This window comes from Ostrinia furnacalis, unplaced genomic scaffold (genome assembly GCF_004193835.3).
Source record: "Ostrinia furnacalis isolate ACB-3 unplaced genomic scaffold, ASM419383v2 OfSCF7340, whole genome shotgun sequence".
Classification (NCBI taxonomy): domain Eukaryota; kingdom Metazoa; phylum Arthropoda; class Insecta; order Lepidoptera; family Crambidae; genus Ostrinia; species Ostrinia furnacalis.
This window is the reverse complement of record NW_021137579.1, coordinates 695375-708052: the sequence shown is the minus strand read 5'-3', so window position 1 is coordinate 708052 and position 12678 is coordinate 695375. Positions and strand designations below refer to the sequence as shown.

The 12678-nt window shown below is 35.7% G+C and overlaps 3 protein-coding genes across 3 annotated transcripts; 1 reads left to right on the top strand and 2 right to left on the bottom strand.

The window, feature by feature from the left end:
* Positions 1 to 15: 15 nt before the first annotated feature.
* Positions 16 to 902, bottom strand: fh (frataxin). The gene is made up of 2 exons (XM_028320012.1): positions 560 to 902; positions 16 to 313 (listed from the first exon to the last, which is right to left on the bottom strand). Exons 1-2 carry the CDS (start codon positions 842 to 844, stop codon positions 62 to 64), a joined length of 537 nt encoding a protein of 178 aa, XP_028175813.1. The 5' UTR covers positions 845 to 902; the 3' UTR covers positions 16 to 61.
* Positions 903 to 2572: 1670 nt separating this feature from the next.
* Positions 2573 to 10253, bottom strand: LOC114364017 (carbonic anhydrase 1). The gene is made up of 6 exons (XM_028319995.1): positions 10166 to 10253; positions 9704 to 9922; positions 9069 to 9229; positions 7243 to 7329; positions 3250 to 3477; positions 2573 to 2855 (listed from the first exon to the last, which is right to left on the bottom strand). Exons 1-6 carry the CDS (start codon positions 10191 to 10193, stop codon positions 2589 to 2591), a joined length of 990 nt encoding a protein of 329 aa, XP_028175796.1. The 5' UTR covers positions 10194 to 10253; the 3' UTR covers positions 2573 to 2588.
* A 368-nt stretch (positions 10254 to 10621) lies between these two features.
* On the top strand, positions 10622 to 12485 carry LOC114364016 (MYCBP-associated protein). Its single transcript, XM_028319994.1, has 2 exons — positions 10622 to 11166; positions 11237 to 12485. Exons 1-2 carry the CDS (start codon positions 10652 to 10654, stop codon positions 12483 to 12485), a joined length of 1764 nt encoding a protein of 587 aa, XP_028175795.1. The 5' UTR covers positions 10622 to 10651.
* Positions 12486 to 12678: the final 193 nt, after the last annotated feature.

Below are 12678 nucleotides of genomic sequence, written 5' to 3'. Positions count from 1 at the left end.
AATAAAACAAAATTGGAACAAAAAAAAACTATTTACTTACAATAAATAACTAAAAAATAAACTAAACTAAACTATGTGCACAATTTTTGAATTGAATTTTGTTGTTGACTATTTTTGATATTTCTTCTTGTAGTAAGCGGTGTAGAGGGACGCCGTCATGTTTGTAGATCCAATAGCCTCCGTTTTTGAGAATCAGGTCGTAACGCTTGGGTCCGGAGACGGGAGAACTGAGCCAGATCTGTTTGTTCGGTGTTTGTCTATTTATTACGTATGTTCCATATTTGGGACCAAGTGCTACAGTTAGAACTCCATCCTGAAATAATAATTTAGATCTTCATTTTAATTAGGATTATAACAGTGGTTGTTATTAATCAGAGACAGAAGTTTTAGTGAAACCTGGTTTGATTTGCTTAACTTTGAATTGGGTACTCATATTATGATTAATCTAGTAAATAGTGAGAATAAAAGAAATGTAACATGTATGCACAAACATTAAATAGGTACTCAATTGTATTGATATAATTTCAACAGGTAAATAATGGACTTACAAAGTACTCACACTGTACATAACATCTGCGCCTTTTAGATTGGGCGAGTCCTCAACAATTTCTTCGAAGTAATCGCATAAAGATTCTAGAGTTTCATTGCAGATTTCTTCAAAAACTACCTGGTCAACTTGATCAGCAGATTCAGTTTCAGATGAACTGGAAAAATTTCGCGGAACATGGAAATAGGGACTTTTTACACTATGTAGGGCACACGACTGTTGCCGCACTACTAAGGGTAAAATATTGATTTGCCTCCGCGCCAGCCACCGGCTGGTACGAAGAATATTTCTGAGCATTTTACGAAATTTCGAACGACTGAATTTGAGGTTACTTTTTTGTTGACTGACTCATAGAGAAAAGTAATACATTAGGAAATAGAGAACCCTCTCTGTCAAATTTTTGAGCCTACTAATTGACAGCCTGGTGTTAAATTCGCTGTACTTAACCTACGTACGTAACGCTCACATACACACATAGTACTAGAGATGGGTTTCCACCCGGGTAAAAACCCACATGAGGGTAAAAACCCAATAAAAACCCGTTTCATTCCACCCGTGGGTGTTTACACCGGGTGAAAACAAATAGTTTTATAATTATTTCAATTGGTATCTTTTCTTTATTTTTATTGAATTTTTCTCATTTAAGTTTATTGATTAATAAGTAATAAGTCAAATTTAACACTAATATGCATTTATATCGTGGCCAAATCGTAAAATTGATCACGTTATGATGATGTGACCAATTATTTCATAAAATGGTGTTATTTCAAGAATCGTTGAACCGATTTAAAATAAATTTAGTAGGAACACAATAATTTGTGATCATGGCAAGGACATGGAGGGGGGGATGCCAAAGATGCCAAACTCTCTCTTTGATGACATTACGGTATAAAGTTACAAATAACAACACCAACTACAAAGTACTTCTGCTTAAAAACTTGAAATCGACCGCCCTTCCGCCACTGTAACGCATTGTAACGTTTTTCAAGACCTCCTCTCCCCCCAGATTGCATTACGTANCGTTCGTTCGTTTCAGCCAAATGACGTCCACTGCTGGACAAAGGCCTCTCCCAAGGTTTTCCATAATGAATGCATACTTACCTACATACGTACCTCATTACAAATAAGTACCTAGATTAATTATTTTTTTACTAGACAGCAACCCTAACAGCGTAAGAAGAGTTCAGAGGCACGCGATAGAAAGAGACAAAACTTGTAGGTGAATAAAATTGTAGGTACGTAGTGCTGTGCGAGCTGAATTCCACTGTATCGCGTCGTAGCAAGACTCGCATTTATTTAAATCGTCTTGCGGAGTAATCCTTCTGTACCTGTACTATTACTTATTCTGTGCCGATGTCGCTGTTTGGAAGCAAGTTTCACTTCGATGACCGTTGTATGGAAGTTTCCATACCCTGGACTGACTCACTGACAGAACAGCTGATTCGAGTCTCTGTCATTGTCAATGTCATTTCACTATTTTAACGTTCTACGGAAAAATTAAAATCTTTTATCATTATTTCTTATATTTGTATTAAATAAAAATATTAAGACCCTTTAATAACCTCAATCGATAAAGATAACAATGGCGCAGTCTTGGCGCAGTCCCTTTTCCAAAAAGTATGAGCGTGAATTCGGAAACAAGGTAGTGACGACAGCGGCATCTATTTTTTCATGACGCCAACATGAATTAATTGTTGCCCAAAGCAAGCAAACCTTGGAAGGTTTTAAGCCACAAAACTAGATGGCAGCACTAATTTCAAAATAATTCTTCGCTGAGACTGAAAGCTAAGGAATGGATAGAGTCGTCTTTTTACAATTTTTATTTTTTATAGATCTTATTATTTTTCATTTAATTAAATATTTAGTTGTTGATCTTTGCATTTTTCCTATAGCCTTTATATCATGCAGTCAATCAGAAGCAAATTCGTCGAAATCAGAAAAAAAATGGAGTAGAAGAAATCAAATTTCCAAACAAATAAATTTTATTTTGACTTGACACGTGATAGCATATCTATTTCAACCTCCACAAGCAGGTTCATTCTTACTTTTCTTCCTCCGTTTTTTCCTCCTCTGGTTGTGGTATCATGTACGCGTTCTGTGGCGGGAGCATCCAGTAGTTGGCTTCGTATGCTGGGGACAGCACCGATATGGAAGGTTCTGGAACCCTCGGGATAGGCAGCAAGGAGTTGTATTGACTCCAGTGCGGGCTGATGAAGAAGACGTGGCGGTCCTCGCGTTCTTGCAGTGGCCTGTTGTTGCCGCGATTCGGCTCGTCCCATGGGTCCCATAGTTTTCGGAAGGCTTTCATCTGTTGATAGATAATAAAGATAAACTGATCAGGAAATGAATAAGTTTTAGCATTAAGTCTTAATGCCTTGGGACTTTACCTAATTTTATTTTTTACCTACTCATTTTGCTTTTTTTGCTTTTCCTTCAAGTACCGGCAATTAGAGACACAATAAAAGTCAATTGTAACCGCGGTCTCATGCGTCCACTTCGAGTTTCACTAGACAAGCATTTACGTGCATTCCTTCATAAGCAGGTTTTACTAACAGTTTGACCTACCAACTCTATGAAGTCTCCCTTACCAAGAATTACATCAATTAAGTACCAAATGAGGATCTTAAAGTAAAGGGGAGGCCTTTGTACAACAGTGGACGTCATTTGGCTGAAACAAATGAGGATCTAAACTCCAATATCACCTGGTCAAAAGAAGCAAACAATGTTATCCTCGGCACCAACCACCGGACCGTGAACTTCTCCCCTCTGACCGTGCTCAGGCTGCCCCAATACAAGAAGTAGTCTTCGAAGAACATCGGCAGCAGACGAGACATCGGGTACGGGCCTATCCGAGTGCTGGTTTGGGCTTCTTGCACCCGAGGGAAGCCTTCGATCACCCAGCTGAGACGGTCGTCTGGGTTCACACCATACTGAAAATAATAGAGGTGTATTTTATAATAATTAATTATTCATCAATTTTAATCAACAATGACACTTCGTCAAATCCGGGTGTATCCACATCACCATGCGTTACCTGTGGTTAAACTGCTCGCTCATTCCTACTGGTCTTAGCTTTCTTGATTTTATATCGGTAGATGCACCCCTGAAAATCTAAATTATTTACCAGTGACCAGTAGAACTCAGCAATGGGACCGCAGGCAACACATGCATAACTATGATACCAATAGAAACGTTAACAGTAGGTAGTCTAAAAATGAGTTTTAATATTGCTAGCAATAAGAGCTGTAGAGTTTCTGATATAACAAACTTTCGTCCTCAGATAGATTTTTTTTAAAGATTATTTCAAAATTAATGATAATCCCGTTAGCCCTTCGTACTAAGCTAAGCTAAGCTAAGCTTCGTAATAAGTATATGCTTGTGTCACAAGTGAGCTCACCACAATAGTCGAGCGGCGGCGGGGACCGAACCCGCGTTCCCCGGATCACGAGTCGGCCAGTCCGACCCTTTCACCGTTCGGCTATCATGGCTTCAGGTTACCTCTTGGGCATTACTATGTGAGGACGAATATTTTGTAGATCTCGTAGATTTCCACGAGATAAAAATATACCTGCTTATATCATGGGAACAGAGAGCAGAAATAACAGGAGTGGAACTGACAGGCAATCCCCTCTAGCAATGTAAGTAGACCAGTGGTTCACTCAGTTTATAAAAACTAGTTGCAGCGCCACCAATGACATATTCCAAATGTCACTATTGAAGAGTAACGTGCTGCGATAAAAATGGTGAATTGCAGTGTTTTTAATTGTAAGAAGAGATCTGAAACATCAAATCTTGAAAAGGACAACATTACATTCCATCGGTAAATATTATTTTATTTATTTCACATTAATTAATACACTAAATTTGCAAAAAACTAAATTTCTAGAAGTGTTGCCACTGGAATGACTGGAAAGCAAAAATTCCTAATTGTGTAATATTTTAAGGATAGTGTACTTATAACAATATAATCGAAATTCTATGCAAACAATTTGATACTGCCAATAGGTGTTCTCTTTTATGATATTTGTTAGTATTAATACATTATTAATAATCACTGATAAATGTAAATTCATTTATTACTTTTACCTCGACTGTCGGGAATTATTCATAATAACCGGCGATTATTAATAATTTTCAATTTATCACATTTACCCTGACATAATAAATTACTCCAACCCAAAATAAGTAGCTAAGGCATTTGTGTTATGGAAATCGGGAACGACGAACCACAACACACCCAAACCAGAGACAATGTGAAAAGATCGTTTTCTATATTGTCCCGGCCGGGAATCGAACCCGGGACCTCAGGATTGGCCCGGCACACCTTGAAAACCGGTGTGTGCGCCTCTCCGCCACGGAAGTCGTCAAAAATGTTACCTAAATGTAAAATAAAATAAAATATTAAAACTTCATTTTCTCAATATTCCCATATAAGAGAGAAAAAAAAATGCACGGAAATTCATTGGATATTAGTATGTATCATCTGTGATAGGTTTCGTTTGTGTCCGCTACTTTTCGAAAAGTGGGGCAAAAAGTTCCCAATGTCATTAGTTTGGGAGATAAATCCCGTAGCAGAAACTACGCTTAAGCCCTAATTGCTCCTTTGATACCATCCAAGGTAGGAGCCGCTCTATGCGTATGACAAAGCACGTGGGTACCTTACTTATGTATTAATTGTATACCTTAATCAAACTTTACTATATGTTAGACAGAAGTACTAAATCTACTCGGTACAAATCAGGCGCTATTATCGCTAGCAAAAGGTTTCTTCCAGACAACCCTCTTCTTAAGTAATAACCAAGTAGGTACCTAATTAGTATTGTAACTTTGTATTAGTACTTATAGATAGAACAAAACATAAGACTTTTTCAAAACACGATAAAATACTACCTACCTCTAATAACATATCCTGCAAGTAATATTACGTAAGTAAACTTAACCTCGTGTATCGTTTCTTGCTAAAACACTAGGCCAATATTCTAACGCTCGTGGATTCTTGGAATAAACTGAACCTTATAATTGGAAAAGTAGGGTACGGAAGTATGTTTGTATGTCATCCGGCCGCAAGGATTAACTAGAAGTTATATCATGTGTAAGTAGGTAGTGGTGTGTTTCAGAATACTTAATTAACACAATACAAACAATCAAACTAGGATAGGATATTTTTTACTATGAGTACATACATTCCTGAAAAAACCTCCTTACTTTTTGTAAGCAATGAACAGAAATAATTTAAAAGTTTTATTAATGCCTAATTATTTTAATAAATAAAATATTAAGTCTAACTTAGACTTGAACAGTGTCTAGAATTTAGTTTAGAAAAGTCTGAAACGAATTTGTTCGCTATTGTACTCCATATTTTGAGCACGAATAAATAATCTTTGTGAGAGAGGATATTCGATGGCTCCTACGTATAAGGGCGAAACTGCCGCTTACGCCTTTTTCCAATTATTTAAGCAATGATTTCACTTTGCTCTAATCTATAACATCAGTAAGAAATTTTTTTTTTTTTTCATTAGATACAAAATAAAATTTTAGGCAAATAGGCGTATGTGCAAAACTACGCCACGTATAAAGCCCAATCATACGATTCGTCAATCTATACGAGTAGTTGCTTACATAAACATATATTTTTTATAATCCAAATCTTAAATAAAGCCACGAAAATATTTAGCAAATTGTTTTATTTATAAATTATGACACATTATATAGTTATTTAATTTTTAGCGTTAAGAGTCGCATCTCAAACTAATTTGAAAATTTTAAATAACTTGAAAAAATCGAACTGCCTAAGGCATCGTGGGTTCAATTCCCGCCTTAGGCAATTCGATTTTTTCAAGTTATTTATATTTTTTAAAAATATGACACATTATGTTAAAAGACCTAACTAAATCTCGAGCACAGTATATGGGCGTATTTGCGTTAAAACGTAAAACGGTACATTAAACGACTTTTTCTAACTGATTTATTATTGATATAGCACATGATAACAATTAAAATAATTACATGCATAAATAAAGAGAGTAATCGCTTAAAATATTATATTTACGTTGTCATTTAAGTCTCTTTACGTTGAACAATAAACACGAAATTATAGAAATATGCCGACGTAAAAGGGCAATGCGTAAAATCTCAAAATATATAAGAAAAATATAAAAATTGATAACAGCAGTAGCAAAAGCATTACATGTTAAGGCTAAATGTGAAATTTCATTAAATTCGTTTTAGTAGGTCAGAAGATATGACCCAAATATATGGTTCTGGCCACTAAAATGGCTCTCCTGTAAAATTTACTTTTTTCACTTACGCCAGTATACGTAGGAGCAATATTATTGCTCGCTCCTATTCTGTATTTTGATATTTACGTCGAAAGTTATTTCTAAAGCTGGAGCTTCCTCTTTGTATGTGCTCTGCTCATGCTTTGTTTTAGTAATCTCTTTTTAGGGTTAAAATATTACAGGTTTTGAAAGATATTAAAGTTTAAGCCTTTGACTATCGCCTAACATAACTCAAAATTTAGGCAGATGTTAAAGATAATTCTCTCTATTTTTTATGCGAAACAAAGCAGGTATTTGATTACAATCGTACCTGATTATAAAAGATGAGATGCAGTCAGATGAGAAGTGATACATACCTGTAAATACTCACTATCGCTCTATTCGATCTAGTTACGTATGTAGTTTTATAATGATTACCTTGATTAAATAACAAATCATTACAACCCCGTCATCGTGACGCAAAGCTTCTTCTTGCGTCATGTATTCGGACCTAAAGAACGTCACCTGAAATCAAAAGTAGAAAATTATAATTAAAACTTTAGCTATGGCTTCTACTTGTACCTAGACTCTCTCATTTTTTAAGGGACAGCCATGTTCAATTTTATTAAAAGCGAGTCTCTTGCTTAACCCTTCATTTGGCAAGACATAAACTGTTTGATTTTTTCAAAAAAATCTATTTAGACCTAATTGTTACTATCAAATAAAGTTAAGAAAAATAATAAAAAAAATATTTGGTTGATATTTTCGCGAAAAACGATTGTTGCTTATTTACCACATTGCCAAATAGGGGTACTTAAATGAAACATTGAGATATATTATAGAATTAATTTTTTAATATGAAAATCATGAAAAAATCAATTGTATTTCACATTTTATGCATTAAACTAGTTTTTGGCCATTTTCGCAAAGTCGACAACGACCTTTTTCTTCAACAATTGATAGATGACTTATGTCATCATACTTCACAATTATTATGCCGAGCCAATATTAGCTTTTTATTTTCTCTTTAGCTTCTGAAACTGGTATGTTACCGTTATCTGCTATAGTTGTTGACTTCAACACAAGAAAAATGTGTTTATCATTTAAATCAGTTCAGCGGTATAAGCGTGAAGAGAGACAACACAGAGACAGACAGCAAATTCTTCCTCCCTCCTAAAATGCTGTGCCCGACAGGGTCCATAATTGCATCCAAAGTAATTACTATACCATCTCTGTAACATAATCCATGTAATACATGTTTGATTTATTGGGTATTGACACTCTTTTGTATTGACAAAAAGCTAAACCTATTTTGTTAGATGTTTGGCACTGTTGCTTCTAGGCAACATCGAGGTTCGGAAGAATGTCATGTATTAGAAAACACAGTTTCTACGCCAAATATTGCTTTATATGATTAGTTTGATTTATTATGAACAAAATTTAGACAAAACAAAAACAATTGGAGTTCATAAAATAGTATAAAATCATAAAACTTCCGTCTTTGTTATTGTCATTGCGCGTCATCTTGGCGTCTGAAAGAAATTTGGATATGAAATCAGTCCCAAACTCAGTCGACGACCGATTCACTAGTGTTTTGCTGAACTAAGCTTCGTAACAAAATCGAATGATTTGTACAAAACTTTTTATTTCGTGCTATAGAAATATTCAAAGTGGTTGTTGCTTAAAAGCATCACTGCCAAATGAAGGGATATAGGTACTTATCATGTATCCTCTTTGAAAATACTTAACAAGTATTATTATGCTGGTTAATGAGAAATTTTATTTACCTGAGGAATATTTTCCTCTAGGTAAATATTTGTCTCAAAAATACTTCAGTTAGCAGTTAGAGCATTATAATTTAATCAATTTTCTCGGAATAAGAACGAAGTTTTTGATTTCATTATATTACATTTCCAATTAATTCTGCCTTTGAATCATTTGATAAAGTTTCGAAGAAATAAAGTCAATTTCTGCCTGGTTTCTGCCTGATACCTACAGATTCCAAAAAGTTACAAAATGATTTCATCATCATCATTTCAGCCATAGGACAGCCACTGCTGAACATAGGCCTCCCCGAATGATTTCCATTTTGATCAGTTGGTAGCGGCCTGCGTTCTTTAGCTTTAAGATGTCGTCGGTCCACCTTGTGGATGGACGTCCCACGCTGCGTTTTCCGCACAAAAAGGTTAAGCAATAATGTAATTTCTTACTACTGCGTTAAGTAATTGCCTTGTTGATTTTCTAAAGTTTCTACCATTACTTACTTGCATTTCCCCAGGATACCTCCTCTTGTCAATAGTGTGATCACTCCCTTCCATCATGTCTGGTCCCCAGTGAAAATGGATTTGTGATAGGACATGTTTAGATAAAAATGGTCCTCCTTCTAAATATGGCCGCTCCGTCTTCCATTTCGCTCCTATAAGAACTAGTAGAGACAAAAAATATGAGAGCCTAACGCCCGTATTCACTATTCAGCAAATCGAATGTACAGCGTTGAATAGATCTCTGTGATGGGTTCGTGTGTCACCCTGTGCGTCCACGCGTACTATGAGACCTCATAGTAATGTTTGTGAATACGGGCGTTAATTTGCCTAGATTGCATAGTTACCCTGAGAATAGTGGTAATTTTAGGAAGCTGTCGTAATTATTATCTAATCAGAACTCGCTGACTAGGATTAGGCCGAATGTGTTCATTAAGCTTACTGAGCTTTTCTTGAATAACAAGATTCAGAATTGCAGGAAATTAAGTAAAGTACTTTGAATGTTTTTAATTTTATTTATTTAGGTAAAATGTAATTCTCCCACTCAGTACGTGAGTGACGATCGTATATTCCTCCCGTGGTCAGACATGACTTGTTGTGAAAAGTAAAGTTTTATTAAAAACAGCTAGGAGACTTACGAGTATATCCCGTATTGGTCATCTTAACCTTATGAGGGTATACATCAAAGTTGTACCACTTGAGTTCAGGGCAGGAGTATTTAAGAGACCCCGTGATGGACACATCTATGGGGGTAGGAAGGTGACCCTCGAACTCACTCCAGTAGTATATCCATTCTACGGTTCCGTATGGAGGTACAACTTTTTCCTCTTCTTTCGGAGCTGCTGTTTCTTCCTCCTCTGAATTATTAAGAATAGGTTACAAGCTTATGATGGTAAGGCATGAATAGAATCATTGGTAGAGATTGCGGTCTTTCGATTAGAAATTATGAAACTGAAAGACACCAAAATTTCACTACTTTCTTGCTATTTGTAACATGCTGCTGTAAAGGTAGTTAATCGTAGTAGAACAGTACAATTTTATGGACTTCGATAGTAAGCTGCTTGTTCTATCTTCATGTATTTGTAGTAAAGAAAAGTTACCTGTTTGTACGACCACAGCTATCTGCATTATTTAGTACACAATAATTTTTTGATAAGAATTTGTAAAATATTTTATCCCAATGCTACAAACAACTACATTTTGAAATGTTTTGATGGAAAATGACACCAATATGACGTAAATAATTTCCTTATTACACAAACTCCGTTTAATATAAAGCTGGATTAATATAATTAAATACATGCTTACTTAACTGTATTTTTTTCCATACTGTAATGGAGAGAGAATTATTTTACATTAAGATTATGATGAGATGCACAGCATTTGATTTATAATTTCTTTTGCTATCATTTATTTAAAAGACAATTTATTAAATGGACTCTTTTGTATAAACGCCAAACGTCAATTTCCAAAATAAATAACCGAGTTGAAAATGAAAATGTAATGTCGTAAAAGTTATAAATACCTACCTATTGGTAAAAAATAAAACAGATTATTCAAATTAATTGAGGTTTCAACAAACAAACATGGAGAGAAGGGAAAATATCGATATAAAAGAGATTATCAGGATGAGCGATCACATCGAGCCAGATCACGAATTACTTGTTTGGGAAAAATGGATCAAAATTAGGCAAGAGGAAACTACGAGACTGGGAAAATTAACTAAGCGCCCTCCAGCCGATCTGACAATGAACCTTTTAGAGAAAATTCGTGAAGATAAAGAATGGAAAGTTGCTTTAGAGCATGCTCAAATTAAAAAGAAGCCTTCGTTGAGAGGAGGACTTTGGGAGCAACCTCTTAGATTAAAACAAGCATGTTTTTGTCAGCCCATTTACGAAGTGCAGAGAACAGCGGCTGAAAAAGGAACACCAGCAGTAATTGAGCACATAGGTGTACCAGATTTTGTCCAGGAGAAAGAAAAGGGGTTAACTGGAGAGCCTAAACGCAAGCCGTGTGTGCAATTAGATGCAGATTACGTAAAGTACAGGAAAGATAGAGAAGAACGACTCGAAAAGAAAATCAAGAGAATTGATCCTTTTAGGTAAGTTCCATTTCTTCTATTAAAGAGTACCTTTTTCAATTTCATCTTATTTTTATGAACATTATTTCAGACCTCTCATTGGTGAACTGATAGTTCGTGGTGGAAAACCTAAGACTCCCGTGAAAAAACTTCCTCCGTCACCTAACATTACTATCACGGAAGATGGTCCATACGAGCCCGAGATTACGGCTGTCTATGCTATCAGGATTAACAATACCATAATTTACAAAGATATACCTGGACAGAATTTAGCATGTTTGGATAAAATAAAGAAAGAGAGCTGGCATGAAGAATGTACCTCTTGGACGTACTATTTCAAAGTGCCAATAAAAAGGGCTGGTCGTTGTAAGCTCTATTTGAAAAACTTAGGCACCGTCACACTTCGTTATTGCTGGAAGAAACTTAAGAAGACTATCCCATTTATACCAGAAGACATTTACGAGCAGGTATTTTTCTTCAACAAAAACGAAGATGTCATATCCCCTGGACAGAGCAAAGTATTTTTCTTTACTTTTGTATCCGATAAACCTGAGATATTCAGCGAGTTTTGGGAACTCAGTTTCTGCAATATTTGTTTCTTTGATACCTTAGCTGATAAAATAGTTGTCAATTTATATGCTGATTCCATTGAAGATCTAGAAAGTCTTCATAGAAAAGTTAATGTACTTAAATCGAGAATTGATATAAAAGCGGTTTATAATATCGTTAGAGATATGGTCGACGATGCTGTGACAAAAGCCAGCACTATAGAGCCTCAAATATATCCATACAAGAAACTGTTTTTGGAGTCTGAAATGTTCTTGATGAAGAATCCAGTATGTTATTATCATCAGACAGAGGTGATGAAGATGAAAGATCTCTACACTGAAATGGTTCCAGGAGAACTTTGGGATTTGTCTATTACTTCGTGGAGGGCAGCAATGATGGATAAATTGTATGATGAGAGGATGAAATACTTTGAGTTATTGAGGAAGTCTCATAGTGAGATGCTAAAGCCCTGGTATGAGGGTGAAAGTGTACTGAATCAGAAGTATAGAGCTATGAAGTGGTTGCTGGGAATGATGGCCGATAAGTTTGATGCGGAGTATGAGCGTTTGTTGACTGTCAGTGGAATTCGATTGCCAGCAGAAAGTCAGTCTGAGATCCTAAGTGAAAGCAGACTTGAGCTGGACTTGGATCCACGTAAAGTGAATTTAATGCGAAACCTTTTCTACATGTACGCGTATGAACACGTCGTCACGACCATCGAGATGTGTGCTGGCGTTTTGAGTAGCATAGATTTGAATAGATGGATCGAATTTGACTTTTGTCGCTTTTGAGTTGCTTATTACTCTTTAAATTGACAAACTTATCATGTTCTTATTTTCTTGTTATTATATTAAGGAATGGAAGGCATTTTGATTAAATCTCGTAACACTAATTTAAAGTTTTTATGATTCAACAGTAGGGCGAAATTCGTAAAGGATTTTACGACTTGTTTAACTTTCGGAGAATTCACCCCTAGAGTGTCAC

Bases quoted from the DNA above. Each gene is read 5' to 3' on its own strand.
- fh (XM_028320012.1), bottom strand. From the start codon at position 844: ATGCTCAGAAATATTCTTCGTACCAGCCGGTGGCTGGCGCGGAGGCAA. The intron at 314-559 runs GTGAGTACTTTG...TTATTATTTCAG, and splicing joins GCGCAGATGTTATGTACAGT to GATGGAGTTCTAACTGTAGC.
- LOC114364017 (XM_028319995.1), bottom strand. From the start codon at position 10,193: ATGCAGATAGCTGTGGTCGTACAAACAG. The intron at 9,230-9,703 runs GTAAGTCTCCTA...TGTCTCTACTAG, and splicing joins GACCAATACGGGATATACTC to TTCTTATAGGAGCGAAATGG. The intron at 7,330-9,068 runs GTAAGTAATGGT...TTTTGATTTCAG, and splicing joins GGTATCCTGGGGAAATGCAA to GTGACGTTCTTTAGGTCCGA.
- LOC114364016 (XM_028319994.1), top strand. From the start codon at position 10,652: ATGGAGAGAAGGGAAAATATCGATATAAAAGAGATTATCAGGATGAGC. The intron at 11,167-11,236 runs GTAAGTTCCATT...ACATTATTTCAG, and splicing joins AAGAGAATTGATCCTTTTAG to ACCTCTCATTGGTGAACTGA.